At 38.0% G+C, this 21,770-nt stretch overlaps 1 protein-coding gene across 2 annotated transcripts in view; it reads left to right on the forward strand.

Annotated features, from left to right (window-relative positions):
- CENPP (centromere protein P) overlaps positions 1 to 21,770 on the forward strand; it is a 228,222-nt gene that overhangs the window by 42,164 nt on the left and 164,288 nt on the right. For both annotated transcript variants that reach the window (XM_028093074.2, XM_028093073.2), the window contains exon 5: positions 17,806 to 17,902. In XM_028093074.2, the coding sequence (XP_027948875.1) occupies positions 17,806 to 17,902 (97 nt within the window). The remainder of the gene's footprint in view (positions 1 to 17,805; positions 17,903 to 21,770) is intronic.

Consider the following 21,770-nt stretch of genomic DNA (forward strand, 5'->3'; position numbering starts at 1 on the left):
GAGGGAGGGAAAGAGAGAACGAGCGGGGGGAGGAGCAGAGGCACAGAGAGAAGCAGACTCCCTGCTGAGCATGGAGCCTGACATGGGGCTCAATCCCAGGACCCTGACTGAGACCACGACCTGAGCTGAGATCAAGAGTTGGATACTTAACCCACTGAGCCACACAGGCGCCCCTGTCTTTTCATTTTCTTTCTTTTTTTTTTTTCAAAGATTTTATTTATTTATTTGACAGAGACACACAGTGAGAGAGGGAACACAAGCAGGGGGAGTGGGAGAGGGAGAAGCAGGCTTCCCGCGGAGCAGGGAGCCCGATGCGGGGCTCGATCCCAGGACCCTGGGACCATGACCTGAGCCGAAGGCAGACACTTAACAACTGAGCCACCCAGGCGCCCCTGTCTTTTCATTTTCTTAACAGTATCTTTCAAAGAGCTAATTTTTCTGATTTTAAGAAGTTAATCTTTATTTCTTCTTTGATATGTTTTTGGTATGATGTCTGTCACTTTTGCCTAACCTCAGGTCATAAAGATTCTTACATTTTAAAAAAAATTTATACTTTTTCCTTTTACATTTAGATCTGTGATTCATTTACATTTAATGTAATCATTGATATATTTTTGATGTCTACCCAGTTAGTAGTTAATTCTGTTGTGTTGTTTAGTTCTTCTGTTTTCCTTTCATGCATTTTCTGGATAATTTGAGTATTTAAAAATTTTTTTTATTAAGTAAACTCTACCTCCAGCATGGGACTCGAACTCATGACCCCGACATCAAGAGCTGCATACTCTATTGACTGAACCAGCCAGGCATCCTTATTTGAAATTTTTTTTTAAGATTTTATTTTTTTTGAGAGAGAGAGCACACGCATGAGCGGGGGGGGGGGGGCTGGGGAGGAGGGCAGAGAGAGATAAGCAGGCTCCCTGCTGAGCAAGGAGCCCAACACAAGGCTCAATTCCAGGACCCTGGGATCATGACCTGAGCTGAAGGCAAACGCTTAACCCACTGAGCCACCCCAGGGGCCCTTCATATTTTTTAATAGTTTATTGTAATTGTAATTTTTTACATATTACATTAGTATATATATTTCTTCTTTGCTCCTGGATCTCTGATTACATGAATATAAAACTTTTTGGCATTGTCTCACGTGTTTCTGAGGCTCTGTCCTTTTTTTTTTTTCCAGTCTTTTCCTTCTGTGTTATTCAGATTGGATGGTTTCTATGTGCTTACCACCACAGTGAGGATACTGAACAGCTCCATCAGCACAGAAATCCTGCATATTCTCCCTTTATAGTCACAACCCACTCCCCACCCCCGGCAAAACCTGCTGTGATCATCACTAGGGTTTTGCCTCTTACAAAATGTCAAATAAATGAAATTACATAGAGACTGGCTTCTTTACTTAGCATAAAGTAAATGAATTGAGATTCATCCATCTTTTCATTTCTGAGTAGTATTTCATGTACTGATACTAGCATGTTTATCCATTCACCCATTGGAGGATATTTGTGTTATTTCCAGTTTTCGATGATTATGAATAGAGCTGCAGTGGACCTTCAGTAGAGGTTTTTGTGTGATGTTAAGTTTTTTCTCTAGGGTAAATAACCAAAAGTGGGATAGCTCGGTCATATGATTACAGTATGTTTAAATTTGTAATAAACTAGCACAATGTTTACCAAAGTGATCATACCAAGTTGCATTCCCACCCGCAATATATGAGAGTGACAATATTTTAGTGAATAATTAACTTCTGATATTCATCTGATTTTAGACCTAATAAAACTTTAGAATTTTTATTCTACATTTCTCTTTTTGTTTTGCTTTATCCTTAAGAAAAAGAGATTTGGAATTATTTTACTTTTCTGACTATTCTAGTTCAGATTGAAATGTGTCACTGCCAACATTTTGTGAAAGAAATCCATAACATCTGTTTAACATTTAGTGAAGTTTGGACTATGCTTGGGAAAAAAAGATAAATTACAGTCACTCTTCGGACTGTAAGAGCCAACACATACACAATGTCTTTCTATAATGGAAAACTGTATGTGCTGTAATAGTGTGTCCTTTGTGGAAATGCAAATGGGGGTGAAGGGATTGTGACTCACTCCACTGTGTTTAATTAATGGAACAGTCAGACTCTCTTCTGTCCCCCTCTCTGAGTGTCTAGTGTTTGTAGTGTGTGTGTGTGTGTGTGTGTGTGTGTGTGTGTGTGTTTAAACTTGGGTTGTTGCGTTTTTAAGATTTTTTCTTGGCTCCCTTCCTCATCACATGATTAAGAGCTTATTTTTGCTCCCTTACTTGATGGAGATTAAAATATGTCACTTTGGCCTGTGTGCTGTAATGGAGCAACTGCTGCTTTTTATAGGCCTGTATTCTTTGGAAAGTAATTTCTTCTCTCAGACGGTAAAAAGTATTAGTGATAGATACCAAAGTAAGTTGAACACTTAATCTCCAGTGTTCCCTGTCAAGTAGATGCTTACGTAGCCGTGTGTTAATACACCTGTTCTTTTATTTTCTTCATTTTCTGTGTCTCTGGTTTTTTTGTTTGCTTGCTTGCTTGTTCCTCAGTTCCTATTTCCTGATTTCTTTTGGATTATTTAAATATCTTTTACTATTCCATTTTAATTTTATCTACTGACTTTTTGGCCATATCTGGGTTTTTGCCTGTTTTATTGGCTGCCACGGGATTGTAGCATACGTAACCTAACTTTGAACAGTCTAGTTAGATTTAATATAATATGGAAGTCTTGTAGCCATATACATCCCTTTCCCTGTGTGCTACATGTTGTGGTTTTCATAGGAATTATGTTCATGTGTATGCGTTGAAAACCCCATCACTAGTGTTAAGTTTTTTTCACTTTTGATCATCATACATAATTTAAAGAACTTAAGACTACTAGTTTTGTCATATTTATCCAGATTTTTACCATTTCTGTTGCTACTCCTGATGGAAACTTTTTAGAACACATTGCATGTATCATGGCTCTGTTCTAAATACTTGGTGTGCATTTCTGAGAATAGTGGTATTCCCTTATACATTCATATAGCAGTAATTGACTCCATAAATTTACATTGATATGCTACTTTTATCTGATTTGCCATCCGTATTCCTACTTGTTAGTTGATCTAATGAAGTCCTTTTTGCATTTTCTTTTCCCCTGTTTTACATGATTTAGTCTGGTGTCAAGTATTGCATTTGATTGTCATGACTTTATAGATTCCTTTAATTTGGAACAACTCCAGAGCCTTTCTTTGCCTTTTATTACTTTGCCATCTTTATAAAATACAGTTCTTCTATCTTTTCTACCCTGCAATATAATGTTGCTTATTTTGTCTTTGACTTTTTGTCATGATCAGTTGCTGTTATGTATTCTCAAGCAAAATACTATACTGGTGATATTTTGTGCTTCTCAGTTCTCTGCCCTTGTAGGTGGCAGTAATTTTGATTCAGTCATGCTTATTGCCTGACTTTCCACTGTATCGCCAGTGGTTTTGTTTTTTGGTTTTTGCCCTCTCTTGAAATAAGAGGCAGTCTGTGGGGAAATATTTTATGACCATGCAGATACTATTCTTCATTAAAATTTCTGCCTAGATTTAGCATCATCCCCTGGTGATTCTTATGTGATCACTCTATTGTTTTGTTTTGTTTTTTAGATTTTATTTATTTATTTCAGAGAGAGAATGAGATAGAGCATGAGAGGGGGTAGGGTCAGAGGGAGAAGCAGACTCTCCGCTGAGCAGGGAGCCCGATGTGGGACTCGATCCCGGGACTCCAGGATCATGACCTGAGCCAAAGGCAGTCACTTAACCAACTGAGCCACCCAGGCGCCCCTTGTGTGATCACTCTTTGTTGTGATGGTTGCAAAATGATATTTCAAGTCTAGCTCTTCCTCCACTTACCTCAATAGATACTGGGCCTTGTGCTTAAGAAATAGATCTCCTTTCTCCCCTGTATATGTGTGTTTATGTGTGCATATCTATTTATTATAGTATGGTTTCATTCATATTTTTTAATAATTCCTTACTCTTCTTTATTTATTTTGGTGCTTAAATTATCTTGACAAGTGGGAACTTCTTCAAGCTGGCTCCTGAATCCGTATGATATTCCCTCATCATAATGTTTTTTAAAGATATTTATTTATTTGACAGAGAGAGAGAGAGCAGGTGAGTGCATACACAAGCAGAGGAAGAGGGAGAAGTAGGTTCCCTGCTGAGCAGAGAGCCCAGTGACACAGGGCTCAATCCCAGACCCTGGGATCATGACCTGAGCTGAAGGCAGACACTTAACCCACTGAGCCACCCAGGTGCCCCTTCTCATCGTATTTTTGACTTCCTTCTATTCTAGCAGAAAAAGATTTTCCAGGCTCAAAATATACCTCTCCTGCTCCAGTGTGTAAATTTAAACATAAATAAATACATTCTTAGATAGTCTCTAAGAATATAATGCTGAATAAGATACATAGTTTCTGGCTTCTTGAAGCTGACAATCTGGTGAATGAGCAGAATTAATACAGGGTGGTAAATGCTGGCATAAGGGCCCTGGGAATGGAAGGGCATATCTGCTAAGTGGCACAATTGCTGTATTGCTTGATATGTAGCAGTGAACAGAACACAACATCTCTGCCCACACCAACTTACTTTCTACTAGCAGAGACAGACAAACAAAACGATGTAAAGTAGGTAATCCTTTAGAGAAGGAAGTCGTATAGGAAACATAAAGGAGGATGGGAGATAGGGGATGTGCAAGGTGAGGGGAAGGTATCTAATTTAGATAGCATGGGCAGGGAAGGCCTCATGGAGAGGGTGACACATGAGTAGGTCAGGGAGCTGGCCTCACTTAACTGCATTCTAGACACAGTTGTTAACCCTTGGTATTCTAAAAATGTACCACATTTTGCCTTGTATTATAATCACTCGGATGTATATCTAATCTCTAGGGTAAATTATAAATATAATAAGGACAGTATATGGTCATATAACATATTTCATTGGGTTTTTCCTTAAACTAATGATTAATGCCACCGAATTAGGAAAGATATTTAATCTCTGTGGAGCTCTTCTTTTATCTGCAAAATGAACTGGAAGAAATTATTTACAAGGTTTTGCCCCATTCCCAAAGTTAAGAATAAAAATATTTCTGAAAAATAGTGGAATTTACTGGAATTGGAATGATAGAGCTATTAGAAGAACATTCGTGATTTAGGTTTCCTTTACAACACGGAGTGATTGCAAGTATTTGGGGAAAGGGCCTCTCAGCAAAACTGGATCTACAAAACACTGTCCTCTCGGCCACCCACTCTACATGGAATTACTTCATCTGACAGGTCGCTTATTGTCTGGTATTACTTGTACCACAGATTCCTAAACTCCTTCGCTAAGTATACATGCCCACCACTATTTATAATATACTCAACTGATCTAGTTACAAAAATTCCTCAAGAATGAATTCTGTGTGTCAGATGCTGGGTTTTTTGTTTTGTTTTTTTTTGGAGAAGCACTCCCTTTGGGGCAAAAAAGAAAAACACAGAAAACTATAAAAAGCCATAACTGGAAAGGATTTGAGAAGAAACTGCTCAGATTAATCATTGTACAGGTATCCTGAATGAACAGCACACACGCACATTTCTCAGGAATCACAGTTCAGTTACTTCCGGGGCTGACTTACACAGGAGCTCTCATGGAGTTGTCATTCTAAGTTCTAATAAGCTCACTAAGACGAACTTCAAAGTGGTTTCAGAGCGCCTTTTGTTCATTGATCATGAGCTGCCCCACGTTGGTCATCGTCATAGAAAAAGCACTATAGGGGCACCTGGGTGGCTCAGTCAGTTAAGCATCTGCCTTCAGCTCAGGTCATGATCCCAGGGTCCTGGGATCGAGCCCCGCATCAGGCTCCCTGCTCAGCGGAGAGCCTGCTTCTCCCTCCGACTGCCACTCTGTCTGTGCTATCTTTCTGTCAAATAAATAAATAAAATCTTTAAGAAAAGAAAAGAAAAGCACTGTAGTATAACTCTAGCTGCCATGAAGACCAGTTGGGTGAGGTCCCTCTGAGAAGCAGTCCCAGTGAGTTCATCACTTGCTATGGGACCAAGAATGGAAAAAATAAACCTCATCACTGCTGTTAATATATTCTGAGGTAGTCCTTCTGCTGTTTACAGGAACCAACAGCATAGATGTCAGTGAAACTAGCAGAGTAAGTACATTTGAAGATTCTGTCTTCCATAAAAGCAACAAGAAAACTGGCCAAAGGTGTCAGAATCAGATTTTTCAGAACTTTAGAAATAAACTGAAGTTTTGCAATAATCTAGGGAGCATTTATTTAGGAAAAACAGCAGAACATTGGTAAGTAGTTTCTTCAATGCCCTGTTTCCAATTCTCCCTCACCAGCTCTTTGGTAGCGGGCCATCAGAGTGCAACCAGCAAGCCTGGCAGCCGCCAGAGGGAACAGCATAGTTCAGATTTCTTCGGAGACTCCTTTCCAGGGAATTGTTCTTAGTTCCCTGAAGGAGCTCACTTTGCGAGGCTGCATTTACTGGACCTGACGTAGAGCTTATCCAGTGTGAAAGCCTTTTCTCTGGGAATATTTGTTGAAGATACTTTGATGCAATTTCTAAACTTGATGGCTGCCTGAGGTGGTGCGTAACAGTTGGGGGAATTTAATAGGTTAAGTAAAAACCTTAAAAAGAAAAGCTGGAGAATGGAATCACCCTAAGGACTTCGAAAGCTCTGATATATTCCTGAGAATCTAGAAGGTCCATGTTTTGGGTCATCTTCATGCTCGGGAGAGATCTGAGATGCCTCTGACAGCTATTCTCACTCCTGGCTGATTGTGAGGTCCTGCTGAAGTGGCAGGTGAGGGCCAAGGGAGTATTGTTCTCCTCGCTGAGTGCCAAAGGTGTGCCCCAGCACACAGAGAGCCCCGGGCAGGCAGGTTCTAGGTGTTTAAATCTTTGTCACATATCAGCTAACTGAGCAGAGATTGGAGCAGCCACACAGCACAGTATACACTGTACAGACTGGTTCAGGAAAGTCACTGAACAGACCAAAGGAACAAAAGCACAACAAGCCTTGGGGAGAGGGGGAAACTGATTTCAAGAATTAGCACACTGTATTGTTTAAAATGTTCAGTTTTCAACAAAAATTACAAGACCTGCAAAACAAAAAACAAAACAAGACAGTATAGCCCATACACAGAGGTAAAAACTGATGAACAGAAACTGTCCCCGAGGAAGTTCAGATGTTGGATTTCCCAAAGATTTTATTATTTATTTTTTGTTTATTTTATTTTTTAAAGAGGGAGCATGAGTGGGAGTTGAGGGGTGGGAGGGACAGAGGGAGAAAGAGAATTTTTTAAAGATTTATTTATTAGCGAGAGAGAGTGGGGGGTAGAGGGAGAGAAAGAGAATCCCAAGCAGACTCCCCACCGAGCGCAGAGCCCAACACGCATGGAGCTGGACACGAGGCTCAGGCTCACAGCCCTGAGATCGTGACCTAAGTCGAAGTCAAGAGTCAGATGCTCAATCCACTGAGCCACCCAGGTGCCCTTGGACTTGCCAAAGACTTCAAATCAGCTGTTTTAAATATGTTCAAGCAGCTAACGGAAATTATGCGAATGAGGCCTCTGGTAGCAAATTATCTTAATTTTCTTTATGTGAGAATCTTATTTTACTTTCACTCTGGAAGAAGATTTTCTCTGGACATAGAATTTTCGTTGGGCAGTCCTTTCCTTTCAGCATGTGAAAAATGTAGTGCCACTTGCTACTGGCATCTATGGTTTTTGGTGAGAAATACAGTCTTTATTTTTTCTTCTTTGCTTTGCTTTGTTTTCAATTTTCAGAAATTTGGTTGTCATTTGTCTGGGTTTAGACATCTGTATAAATCTGTAGGCATAGTGTTTTTTTTTTTTTTTTTGGTCACATTCAGGAATTATTCATTCATTTCTTTCAATATTTTTTTAAACCCTAGACCCTTTTCCCTGCTCCTTCTGAGACTGATGACATGAAGGTTAAACCTTTTATTATTTTGCAACTTCCTGAAGAACTCTTCCTTTCCCCCCCAAATCTGTATTCTCTCTTGATATTGGATTTCTGTTGTTTTATCTTTCAGTTCACAGATTCTTTCCCCTACCACCTCCATTCTGCTATGGAAATCGTTTGGTGAGATTTGTATTTAAATCATTGTATTTTGGGGGCACCTGGGTGGCTCAGTCAGTTAAGCGTCTGCCTTCAGCTCAGGTCATGATCTCAGGGTCCTGGGATGGAGCCCCGCATCGGGCTCCCTGCTCATTGGGGAGTCTGCTTCTCTCTCACCCTTTGCTCCTCCCAACCCCCCCCCACTTGTGTTCTCTCTCTCTCTCAAATTAATAAAATCTTTAAAAAGAAATTAAAATACAAAGTAAATTACTGTATTTTCAGTTCTAAATTATCCCTTTTTTTAGTCTGTTATTTCTTTATTGATACTTCTATTTTTATATTTCTTTCAGCAGTGTTCATGATAGCTTGTTGTAGCATTTTTATGATTTTTACGTTGGATTTTAACAGTTGTTTACATAGGGTGCCTGGGTGTCGCAGTTGGTTAAGCCTCTGCCTTCAGCTCAGGTCATGATCTCAGGGTCCTGGGATCGAGTCCCACATCGGGCTCCCTGCTCAGCAGGGAGTCTGCATCTCCCTCTGCCCCTCCCATTGCTTGTGCTCTCCCTCTCTCACTCTCTCATAAAAATAAATAAAAAATCTTAAAAAAAAAGTTGTTTATATATTCTGGGAACCAGACACTTAGCAGATATATGTTTTCTGAATGCTGTGTAGTTTCTTTTTACTACCTTGGTAAATATCTTTTGATGCACAAAATTTACATTTTATAAAGTTTACAATATTTTTTATTTTGATATTCATCATTTTATTGTCATGTTTAAGAAACCATAAGTAAATTCAAGGTCCGATATTTCCTTCTATGCATTCTTTTGAGAGTTTTATAGTTTAGTTCTGTATTTAGTCCTTTGATCCATTTTGAGTTAATTTTTGCATATGGTGTAAAAGTAAGGGTGCCACTTCATTCTTTTGCAGTTGGGTATCCACTTCAAACACAATCCACATGTGGTTGAAGGGACTTTTTTTACCTCGTCAAATGGTCTTGGCACCCTTGGCAAACAAACTGAACATAGATCTATGATTTTATTTCTGGACTTAATTTTATTCCAGTTATCCATATATTTATGCTTTTACTCATTCCATACTGTCTTGATTACTGTTGATTTGTAGTATATTTCAAAATAGAGAAGTATGAGTCCTCCAGTTTTTTTTTTTTTTCCTTTTTTGAGATTGTTTTGGGTATTTAGTGTCTGTTTCAATTCCATATGAATTTTAAGCTTGGCTTTTCTATTTGTGCAAAAAAAGGCCATTGGAATTTTGATAGGGATTGCACTGAATCTGTAGACAACTTTGAAGTCTATTTCCATCTAACAGTGTTAAGTGTCCTGACCATGAACATAGATGTTTTCCCGTGAATTTAGACTTACTTTATTTTTAAGAAAGATTTAATTAATTAATTTATTTATTGAGAAAGCGCATGTGTATGCACAAGTGGGGGGAGGGGCACAGGGAGAGGGACCATTTCAAGCAGACTCTAGGCTTACTTGAGTATCTTTCAGTAATGTTTTGTAGTTTTCAGTGTACAAGTTTGGACTTCTTTGGGTAGATATGTTCCTATGTGTTTTATTCTTTTGGTTGGTGTTATAAATTGAGTTGTTCTATTTTCACATCGTTCATCACTTGTATAGAAACGTAAGTGATTACATTTGTCGGTATTCCTAAGGGTGTCAGTTCATAGTTTTCTTCCCTTGTGATGTCTTTGTCTGGCTTTTGTATCAGGAGTGCCAGCCTCGCTTTGCTGTTGTTGTTGTTGTTCTTTCTTTCTTTACTTTTCTTTCGGAGCCTGAAAATGATTGATGTTAATTCTTCCATAAGTTCCAGAGAGTTCACCAGTGAAACCATCTGGTCCTGGACATTTCTTTGCTGGGAAACTTCAGTTATTGATTCAGCCTCTTTACTTGTTACAAGTATATTCAGATTATCTATTTCTTCTTGAGTCAGTTTTGGTAGTTTGTGTACTGTTAAGAATTTGCACATTTCATCCATATTATCGAATTTGTTGCCATACATTGTTTATAGCATTCTCCTATAATCCTTTTTATTTCTGGAAGGTCATTAATACTATCCCCCACATTCATTTCTGATTTTGGTAATTTGAATTGTCTTTTTTCTTAGTCCACTTAGCTAAAAAGGTTGTCAATTTTGTTAATTTTTCCAAAAAAACAAATTTTGGTTTTGTTTATCTGTTCTCTATTGCATTATATCTATTTTAATCTTTATTATTTCTTTCCTTCTGCCAGCTTTGTGTTCAGTTTGTTCTTCTTTTCTAGTTCCCTAAAGTGCAAAGTAAGGTTATTGATGAGATTTTTCTTCTTTTTTTAATGTTGGTGCTCACAGTTATATATTTTTCTCTTTGCGCTGCTTTTGCTCTATATGAGTTTTGCTAATGAGATTGTGTTTTCATTTCATTTGTGTCAAATTATTTTCTAATTTCCTTTGTTATTCTTTGACCTATTTATTGTTTAAGAGTATATCTAATTTCCACATATTGGTGAATTTTTCATTTTTCCTTATCAACTCCTAATTTTATGCCATTGTGGTTGGAAAAGATATTTTATATAATTTTGTCTTCTAAAAATATATCTAGAATTGTTTTGTGACCAAACATATGGTCTGTCCTGGAGAAATGTTTCATGTTCTCACACTTGAGAACAATTTGTATTATGCTGTTGTTGGGTGGCATGTTTTTTTATGTCTGTTGAGTCTCATGGTTTATACTGTTGTTCAGATCCTCTCTTTTCTTATTGATCTTCTGTCTAGTTGTATCTGTTATTTTAAGTGGGGCATTGAAATGTCTAGATGTTATTGAGCTGTTTATTTCTCCCTTTAATTCTGTTAAATGATGCTTCATATATTTTGGGCTTATAAACATATATGTGCATAATATTAAAAAAGGCACATATATGTTTATAAGCTATGTTGTATCTTCTTGGTGTGTTGACCCCTGTATCAGTGTATAATGTAATCCTTTGTCTCTTATAACAATTTTTGATTTAAATTCTGTTTCATCTGATGATGATATAGCCACCCCAGCTCCCTTTTGGTTATTATTTGTATGGAGTATCTTTTTCAAGCCTTTTATTTGTTAACCTCTTTGTGTATGTATATGTCTCTAAAGAAAGTTTTTTATGGACAGCATGAAAATGGATCAAATTTTTTTTAAATTCACTCTGCCAATTGGACTTTTAGTTGGAGAGTTTAATTCATTTACATTTAAAAGTAATTACTGATGAGGAAGTATGTGCTTCTGCCATCTTGCTGTTTGTTGTCTGTTTACCATGTCATTTTTATTCCTCTATTATAACTTCTTTTATGTTGAATTGATTTTCATAGTGCCCCATTTTGATTCTCTTTTCCTTTCTTATCTGTGTAGTTTTTAGTTATTGTCTTCATGGCTCCCTTGAGGATTACAATTAACATCTCAAACTTATAACAACCTAGTGTGAAATAATATCAACATATTTTCAAAGGTATGCAAAAACTCTGTTCCCTTATATCTCTTTCCCTCCTCTTTTATATTGTTATCATAGGTTACATTTTTATACATAGCATACTCATTAACAAAGATTTCACATTATTGCTCTATGCATTTGTTTTTAAATCATATAGGAAAAAAAGAGGGGTTATAAATCAAAAGTAAAATAATATCATCTTTGTTATTTGCCTGTTTAACCAGTGCTCTTTATTTCTCCGTAAGACTTTGAGTTACTGTACAGTATTCTCTCAATGTAGCCTGAAGGATTCCCTTAGCATTTCTTGTAGGTCAGGTACATTAATAACGAACTCACTCAGCTTTTTAATATCAGAATGTCTTAGATTTATCCTTCATTCTTAAAGGATAGTTTTGCCAGACATAGAATTTTTGGTTAACTCTTTTTCTTTTAGCACTTTAAATGTCATCCCAGTGCCTTCTGGCCATTCCATGGTTATTGATGATAAATCAGTGATTAATTTAACTCGTGATCCCTTATCTGATGAGTTGCTTCTTTCTTTTCATTCTGTGGATTCTCTTTGGTGTTTGACAGTTTGAGTATATTGTGCCTCTGTGTGCATCTCTGAGGTTATCCTTCTTATAGTTTGTGAGCTTGTCAGATGTCTAAAGTTTTCATCCAATTTGTAAAGGATTGTACCGTTCTTTCTTTCTTTTTCTTTTTTTTTTTAAGATTTTGTTTATTTGACAGAGAGAGACACAGCGAGAGAGGGAACACAAGCAGGGGGAGTGGGAGAGGGAGAAGCAGGCTTCCCGCGGAGCAGGGAGCCCAGTGTGGGCCTCGATCCCAGGACTCTGGGAACATGACCCGAGCTGAAAGCAGGCACTTAACGACTGAGCCACCCCGGCGCCCCTGGAGCATTATCTCTTGAGATACACTGTCAGCTTCTTTCTCCTGCAGCTCTCCTGTGACTCCAGCTCTGTGGATGTTGATATCCACAGTTTAGGCTCCGTGTATTTTTCTTCATTCTTTTTCTTCCCATTTTTTAGAGCGGATAATTTCACTCAGCCTATATGTTCATTTTTGCTGATTATTTTGCCTGCTCAAATCTGTTGAACACTTTAGTGAATTTTTCATTTCACTAAATTTTTGTAATTTTTGGTTCTAAGATTTCTGTTTCCTTTTTCTAATGTGTCTTTATTAATATTCCTTGTCATACATATTATTCTCTTGGTTTCCTTGAGTTCTTTGAACATATTTAAGACATTGATTTAAAGTCTGTGTAGTAGTTCCATTGTCTGTGTTTCCTTGAGTTTCTGTTAACTTTTTTCCTTCTTGTAACTGGGTCATTTTATCTTTTTTCTTTGTATGCTTAATTTTTTTGTCATTATTGAATACGGACATTTTGAATATTATGCACAAAAGGAAAAATCAAAAGCAAAAATATTTTATCTCTCATCTCTGCATTTTGGCTGTGTACTGGGACATTCCTTTCGCACTTAGCATGGCCTTTCCAAACTCTGCCTTTGCCTCCATGCCCTGCTTGCCTTTAGCCTAAAGATCAGCCAGAGGTGAAAGTGTGTGGTCTTCTCAGTCTTCTCTGAGCATACTTACTGCCCTGTACATTCACCTGGTTTTCCACTTTCTTCTTATGTGGACTCTTTTCAGACTCCTTATTTTCTAAAGATTCTCACTCTGCACCTTTGCTTCCCTTGGCTTTAAGCATGTCTGTTGTTTCTGTTAATTGTTATTTTGTGCCAGTTGGCACTGGCTCATTCATTTGACTCTCAGTATCTTTGAGAAATGTCCTCTGCATGGTCATGTGTTTAGCAAAGTTATGAGTTATGTGGAAAATAGGCCCCTTCCATTAGTCCTCAGGGGCCTGATGGACAGATCAAAACAAACGGAACTCAGTTGGGAACACAAAAGAAACAACAGTTCTTTGGGAACAGGATCCAGTCCACTGTGGTCAGGATGAGGTTCCACTGAGAAACAGGATGTGATCTTAAAGACCCACCATGCTCAGATGGTGGACATGGTAGTAAAGCTGAAACACTACAGTAGTTCCCTTCTCTGCTCAGTGGCCCTTCTGCTTATGTGTTTGCTGGGTTGCTGTAAACATTTTACTGTCTTCCCAATTCCCTATAAGTGGGATCTGACAGGCATGTGGTAGTTTTTGGTGTTTCTGAGGAAGGACTGTCCCCATAGACCCTACTTGGCCATTTTTGCATTGTCCTTGTCAACATGCTTTTATTCAAAAGCACATCCTGGCCCACGTTTAAGGGCTGTTAGAGTTTATGGGCTATATTTTGGTTTGCCCTTCTCTTACACTGCCCTGAGGCCACTCTGAATTCTGAGCAGTATTCTACACCGTAATTCAGGTCTTGATATTTTTGGTTTATTGTTTCTGGTCAGTTTTGTGTGAGGGCCACTAGGTAGTGATATCAGGACTTAATACATAAATGTAAAGAATCCCTTTCTCTAGGTTCCTTCTCCCTGATTCTACCAGCTCTGTGCTTGGGATCACATAGTGTAGGGTGGAGAAAGTTGACAAAGCATCTTCCTGTGTTTGCAGGAGCCATTCTGGTGGACAGTGGGAATGGCGCCCCTTCTTGTTTCTCGGTTTTGCTTGGTGTCGGTGGGGCTAGTTGACAAAGCTCCTCCCATAGTCTCCCAGCAGCAGCATTTCCTCAGGAGCTGAGAGTCCTGCTTCTTTGCTGGCTTTGCCTACTATCAGCAATGCCAGTTGCCTGGTTGGGAGGAAGAGGGCACAGTTCCTCTTGGGTGTTTGGGTTCTGTTCTGCATGCCTCCGTCTTTAATCACTTCAAAAATTTTATTCCCTAATGTTTGAAAACTTTTGCCGCTAAGTAATAAATCACAGAGGAAACCTACAAACATGTTCAGTGGATTAAATTGCATGATTTCAAACCTTGAATTTTTTAAATCTGAGATTTAGTTGACATAAAACACTATCTTCATTTCAGGTGTACAGCGTAATGATTCAATATATGTATATATTGTGAAATGATCGTTACAAAGAGTCTGATTAACATCTATCACCACGTGTGTTTACAGTATTCTTTTTCTGAAGAGAACTTTTAATGTTTATACTCTTAGCAACTTCCAAATATATAATATGGTAATATTAACTGTAGTCACCATGCTGTATATTACATCCCCAATACTCATTTATTTTATAACTGGAAGTTTGTACCTTTTGACCACCTTCACTCATTTTGTCACTCCCTACCCCTCCCTCTGACAACCACCAATCTGTTCTCTGAATCTGTGAGTTTGTTTCTTTCAGATCTCACATATAAGTGAAATCATATGGTATTTGTCTTTTTCTGTGTGATTTATTTCACTTAGCAGAATGTCCTTAAGGTCCCATCATGCTGTTGCAAATGACAGGATTGCCTTCTTATTTATGGCTGAATAATATTCCGTTGTGTTTATACACCAGAATTTCTTTATCTATTCATTGATGGGCAGTTATGTTGTTTCCGTGTCTTGGCTATTGTAAATAATGCTGCAGTGAACATGGAGGTGCAGATATCTTTTTGAGTTAGGGTTTTCATTTCTTTTGGATAGATACCCAGAAGTAGAATTGCTGGGTCACGTCGTAGTTCTAGTTTTAATTTTTTGAGGAACCTCCATACTCTTTCACAGTACACCAATTTATATTCCTATAAATTGCACCAGTTTGAATTCCCACCAACAGTGCATTTGGGTTTGTTTTTCCCCACATCCTCACCAACACTTGTTGTTTCTTGTCTTTCTGATACTAGCCATTCTGACAGGTGCAAGGTGATCTCTCATTGTGGTTTTGATTTCCATTTCTCCAAATGTCTCTTTCCCTGTGTCTGCTGGCCATTCATGTGTTTTTTCTGGAAAAATGTCTGTTCGGGTCCTCTGCCCATTTTTCAATCTGATCATAGTTTTTTGCTATTGAGTTTTATGAGTTCTTTTTTTTTTAAGATTTTATTTTTTTGACAGAGAGACACAGCAAGAGAGGGAACACAAGCAGGGGGAGCGGGAGAGGGGGAAGCGGGCTTCCTGCTGAGCAGGGAGCCAGACACGGGGCTCCACCCCAGGACCCTGGGATCATGACCTGAGCCGAAGGCAGACACATAACGACTGAGCCACCCAGGCGCCCCGAGTTTTATGAGTTCTTTTTTTGTGTGTGTGCAAAAAGGTGATTTAAAGCATGGGACAGGACCCACGGGCAGAAAGAGCTGCACTGGGATTATGAGGAGCAATTTGAGTTTTATGAGTTCTTTATATAGTTACCTGTGCCTTACCAGATAAATGATTTGCAAGTATCTTTTCCCATTCAGTAGGCTGCCTTTTCATTTTGTGGATGGTTTCCTTTGTTGTGCAGAAGCTTTTTAGTTTGATGTGATCCCTTGTTTTTGGTTTTGTTGTCTTAGCTTTTGGTGTTAAATCCACAAATTCATCACCAAGAGCAGTGTACTTCCTCTTTCTTTTTATACAGCCCCTGCTGGTTAGTTGGGACCTTTTTTTCTGTTTTCTTTTTTTACTCCAACCTTTGGCAGTTCTGAGTCACAGTCTGCTGTAGCATTCAGGTTGGGATATACAGGAGACAAAAATAAGCCCCGAGGAACTCATCACCCAATCCTCCCTTAATTCCTGAAGTTTCTTTTCTTTTTTTTTTTAAGATTTTATTTATTTATTTGACACAGAGAGAGACACAGCGAGAGAGGGAACACAAGCAAAGGGAGTGGGAGAGGGAGAAGCAGGCTTCCCGCTGAGCAGGGAGCCCCGATGCGGGGCTCGATCCCAGGACCCTGGGATCATGAGCTGAGCTGAGGCAGACGCTTAACGACTGAGCCACCCAGGTGCCCCAATTCCTGAAGTTTCTTACCCATTCCTGCCGTCTTTTGTCCACGTTTCAGAGTCTTCCAATATTTGCTTTGTGTGTTACGTCCGTGGTTCTAACTTGTAACTGGAATGTTCAGATGGAGTGTGCTTATTACTCTATCTTGAGTAGTATGGGAATTTGACTCCCACAATCATTTACTGAAAGCACGGTTAAGTAAATACACTCATCTTGCCTACAAGTTGCTTATTTTATGGGTGTCAGTGTAACAGTAGGTATAGTATTAAGAGCATTAAGATAAATTCCATGGGAGCTCATAGGCAATAGGAATGAAATTATTTCTAGCCATTTTGGAATAGGTCGTGTGGTGTGGTGGTGAGGTCATTGTTCAGAGAACAATCTCTGACACCAACTGGAATGTCCTGTAATTCAATTCACTCCAGACACTACTCAGATTTAGTGTAGACCTACAGGATAAGGGCAAAGTCCTGAACAAGACTGCCCACTTCAGATGCCATCCACAAGTATCAGGGGCCATCTGCACTCCCCACAACCCACTCAGATTTGATAATCTGTTAGAAGAACTGAGAAAACTCACTGAGAGTGTTAAAGTAAAAATTATTGTTTTATTATAAAAGCTGTACCCAGGAACAGGCAGATGGAAGCAATGCATAAGTCAAGATCTGAGGCACGGTGAGTGGCTTTGAGGAGGAAAAACCTAGGGGTTCTATGCCCTCTCCCTGTGGGATCTGAGCATATTCGCCTCCTGGCACATCAGCATGTTCACCATCCAGGAAGCTCCACTGAGCTTTATTGTCCAGAGCTTTTACTGGGGTTTCATTACCACGGTGTAGTTGATGGGATGAATGGCCATGTGATGAAATTCCTTCAGCTCCTCTGTCCTCCCTGGAGGTCTGGTTGGCCCAAAGATCCAACCCGGTAAGCATGTGGTTAGTCTTTTTGGTGAACAGGCTCCATCCTGAGGCTATCTCGTGGCCACCATGTGTCACCTCATTAGCATTAGAGACACACACTGGGCACTCAGGAATTCCAGGGGTTTTTGAAGCTCTGTGCCAGGAAGTGGGGATAAAGACCAGAAATAGTCTTTATTGCATACCATGGTCATCAAATACGAATGCAAGGACAGTTTGGTATTTGAGTGATATCTTGAAAGATGAATAGTATTTAAACATTTTAATATGGGGCAAAGGGCATTTCAGGCTGAGAAATTAGCATTAGTAATCACACAGGGGCACATACTCAAGAGTTCAAAATATAGAAATATATCAAGTACTTTTTTTTAGCTTTAAGGTATATAAAAGATAAGATTAAAAATGCCAGGTTGGGGCTCTTATTTATGACATTTATGAGTCATAGAACATTCTATTCATACAGAGCAGAAGAAAGAAGAGATCTGTTGATGTTTTTCCGAAGCCTACACTTTTTTGTGGAGTGGTGTGAATATCGAAAGCGCACATTTGAACACTTCAAGGTAGGGTCTAAAATTTTTAAATTTAAACGTATTCAAAAAGTTAAGCTAGTTTAAATTTAAACATATCCAACAAGTGAAGCTGGTATTAATTTGGGGATTTAACATAACATTCTTTCCTTAAAGTTTTCAAACAATAGAAGATATTTTTATTGGCTTCTGGAATTTGCAGTTATTTGGAATAAATGAGGAGGAATGCTTTTGTACAAACCAGTGAGTCATTTGTATTATGGGATATCTTGAAAGAGGTATAGTTAAATTCTTACTTATTTTATACACATTTTGAAAAATTAATCTGTCCAGGGTACTTGAAGTAAAATACAAATGCTAAAATGAGTGTAATCATAGTGGGCTTATCACCTAGCACTGTAACTTTTACTTCGTAGTCATACTCTGTATTTTGAGCTTCTTAATTATCATATATTTCAGGTTTAACAAATGAAGCCTGATTCTGATATAGTAATGCCTCTTAAGTCTGATATGGATACATTCAAGGACTTCTTTTTATTCTGATTTCTGGCATAACTAGAATTACGTTGGGCTGCATTTCAGTCCCCCACATTCTTCTTAGTTGGATGGCAGCAATATTGACAGTAGTGGTCCACACAAAATCCAGTTCTGAAAGAGTCAGTATAATATCTCAAAAGGCTAACCCCCAGGTCATGACTGTTGTTTTTATGACTCTTGTTTATTTGGATTTTTTATTATTATTATTACTCTTATCACTATTACAGTTATTATTTGTCTTCTGTTTGGTTGAATTATTAAATCCGTCAGACAAAGAAGTTTCCTTAGGATGAAACATGCCTGTACCTGTACTGTGGTCCCTGGAGGAGTTCTCTTACTGTTGTTTATTTACATGTACTCTTGCACCAAAACAGTGAAAAGCTTTGCTTCACAAGTGGTAAAACACATTCATGATTGCTGACTGTTGTGGCGAGGCACCACCTAACATGGCGGTTTACTGATACATTTGAATAGTCCCGTTTCCAAAGTTGATTGGCCTCTAGGTGCCTTCAAGGCAGGCGTAGAAGTGTAACTGGTGTGTTTATCCTGTAGAGGATCGAGTACTTCTGTGAGCTCATCTTTGTTGGTGATCAGGTCACTAGAATGGAAAGACACAGTCATGCTGTTATGCAGCCATCACTGATATTTATCTCAAGAAATTTTTTACATCTCAGACTGCAGCTGCTCCCATTAAATACTAACTTGTCATTCCCTCCTCCCCCAGCTCTTGGGAATCACCATTTTATTTCCTGTTTCTATGAATTTCTAGGTATCTTATTAAAGCAGATTCATAAAATCTAATACTTTTTTGTTTGGTTTATTTCACTTACCGTAATATTCTCAAGGTGTAGCACAGCCTTTTTAAGGCTGAATAATATTCCGTTGAATAGATATCCCTCATTTTGTTTAGCCATTCATCTGTTGATGGATACTTTGTTTCTATCTTTTGACTGTTGTGAACAATGCTTTTATGAACACTGGTGTACAAATACCTGTTCAAGTTCCTGCTTTCAGTTCTAATACATATATACCTGTAAATGGAATCATTGGATCATATGGTAATTCTGTCCAATTTTGTGAAGCACCCCATATTCTCTTCCACAGTGGCTACACCATTTTACATTCGCAACAGCAATGCACAAAGCTCCCAATTTCTCCACATACTTGCCAACGTTTGGGATCTTTTCTTTGTTTTGGTTTTTTGGATCACAGCCAACCTAATGGGTGTGAAGTAGTATTTTCATTGTGGTTTTGATTTGCATTTACCGAATGATTAGTGATGTTGAGGAACTTTTCTTGTGCATATTGGCCATTCATATTATCTTCTTTGCAGAGATGTCTATTTAAATCCTTTGCCCATTTTTGAATTGGGTTTTTCCTTGTTGAGTTATAGGAGTTTTTAAAAATATATTCTAGGTATTAATCTTTTATCAAATATATAATTGACAAATATTTTCCCCCATTCTTTGGCTTGTTTTTTCATTTGTTTGATAGTGTCCTTTGATGCCCAAAAGTTTTTAAATTTGACAACATCCAGTCTATCTGTTTTTTTTTGTTGTTGTCTTTGCTTTTTGATGTCATATCCAAGAAATCATTGTCAAATTCAGTGTCATAAAGGTTTTCCTCTTTTTTGCACTAAGAGTTTTATAGTTAAGTTTAGGTGTCTGATCCACCTTGAGTTAACTTTTGTATACATTGTAAACAAAGCGTCCATCTGCATTCTTTTGCACGTGGGTATCAGTTGTCCTGGGTCTTGGCACCTTTGTTGAAAATCAGTTGACCATCTATGCAAAGGTTTGTTTCTAGGTTCCCTGTTCTCTTCCATTGTTATGTATGTTCCTATCCATGCCAGTACCACACTTTTGATTACTGTAGCTTTGTAATTCACTTTTGAAATGAGAAGTGTGAGTTCTCCAATTTTAGTCTTATTTTCAAATTTCTTTTGCCTATTTGAAGTCCCTTGAGATTCCATATGAATTTCAGAATGGGTTTTTCTATTTCTTCAAAAAATGTAATTGGGACTTGGATAGGGACTGTGTTGAGACTGTGGATTGCTTTGGGTGGAGCTGACATAGTAACCGTTAAGACACAGGGCATCTCTCTACTGGCACATGGCTTCGTTATTTTCAGGAATGTTTGTAAGGGTAAACAGTTTTAATTTTAAACCTTAATTTCTTTAATCATCAGTGTCAATAATGAATACTATTTCTTTAAGATAATGGGAGCAGCAAAATTTTACTTTCTCTCATTCTTTTATTTATGATTTAAGGGTATATATAAGATTGTCTGGTACCCCTGTTCATATCTTCTTATCTGGAAGTCTGAAATTGTCTTTGAAAGATAATTCTGTAATATAGACCTTTTACCAGTGCTCTTTCCTAATTATTATTTTATGTAAACCACAGGCTTTTGAATTCTCTAAAATTTGAGTTATTTTATGGGTTTTTTTTCCTTTAAGTTCCATTAGGTAAAGAATATAGAGATGCATCTGGAAACGTGAGAGACGTCTTCTCTGACCGCTTTTCCTGGTGTCAGTCCCACCACTTAGCTCTCCTTTTTATCAAGTTTATTTTTCCAGATAAAGTTATAATTTATTTACATTGTTTTATTCAAGATTGTGATAAAGATTCTACTTTTCCAAATAAAACAGAGCCCTCAGTTTAAATGAATTTTATTTTGTACTTTTCATTGCATATTCAGTTCAGATGTGCTCACTACTATTATGCTAGGCACACTGAAGTATACAGGGAATACTGGATGCGTTCAGTGAGCTTTCAGTCACAGAGAAATGAGGCATGCACACAAAATAATGAGAAAGCAGTATATAGTTAATGATTACCAATTACCAAAATAAAATAAGCAAGTGAGTTAATAAAGACATCACAGATGTTTTAATGAAAAAGTCTCATCTTCAGGTCAACCTTGACAAATGGAGGAAAAATTGAAAAACAGATAGGAGCTCATTCTACTTAGGGAAAAACAGAAGCAAATGCTTAAAAATATGAATAACTATTTGTTCTGGGAATGGTATATGGAGACCAACTTGATTCTAATGTATGATTTATGTTGGAAACAATATTGGAAATTTTTATATACACAGTTCAGACGCATGTTTCTAAGGCACTGATAATTTTGGATGTAATCCTGATGTAGTGTGGGGACTAAGACTTTTGAGTGGGTTTTGGGCAAGAGGAAGGTTATTTTAGGAACTTTGGCCGCATTGTTCCATCATGAGTCATCACTGTTAGAGTGTAGGTGAATTCACATTGCGAAATGATCGGTTAATCCCGGGTCTTTAGAAAATGTTGCTCTGAAGCCTTATTGTGAAGGTATAATCAGTTTGCATGACTGTGATGTATGTAGG

Source organism: Eumetopias jubatus, unplaced genomic scaffold, assembly GCF_037043125.1.
Source record: "Eumetopias jubatus isolate StellerSeaLion01/CBP00866 unplaced genomic scaffold, mEumJub1_p1.0 scaffold_15, whole genome shotgun sequence".
Taxonomy (NCBI): domain Eukaryota; kingdom Metazoa; phylum Chordata; class Mammalia; order Carnivora; family Otariidae; genus Eumetopias; species Eumetopias jubatus.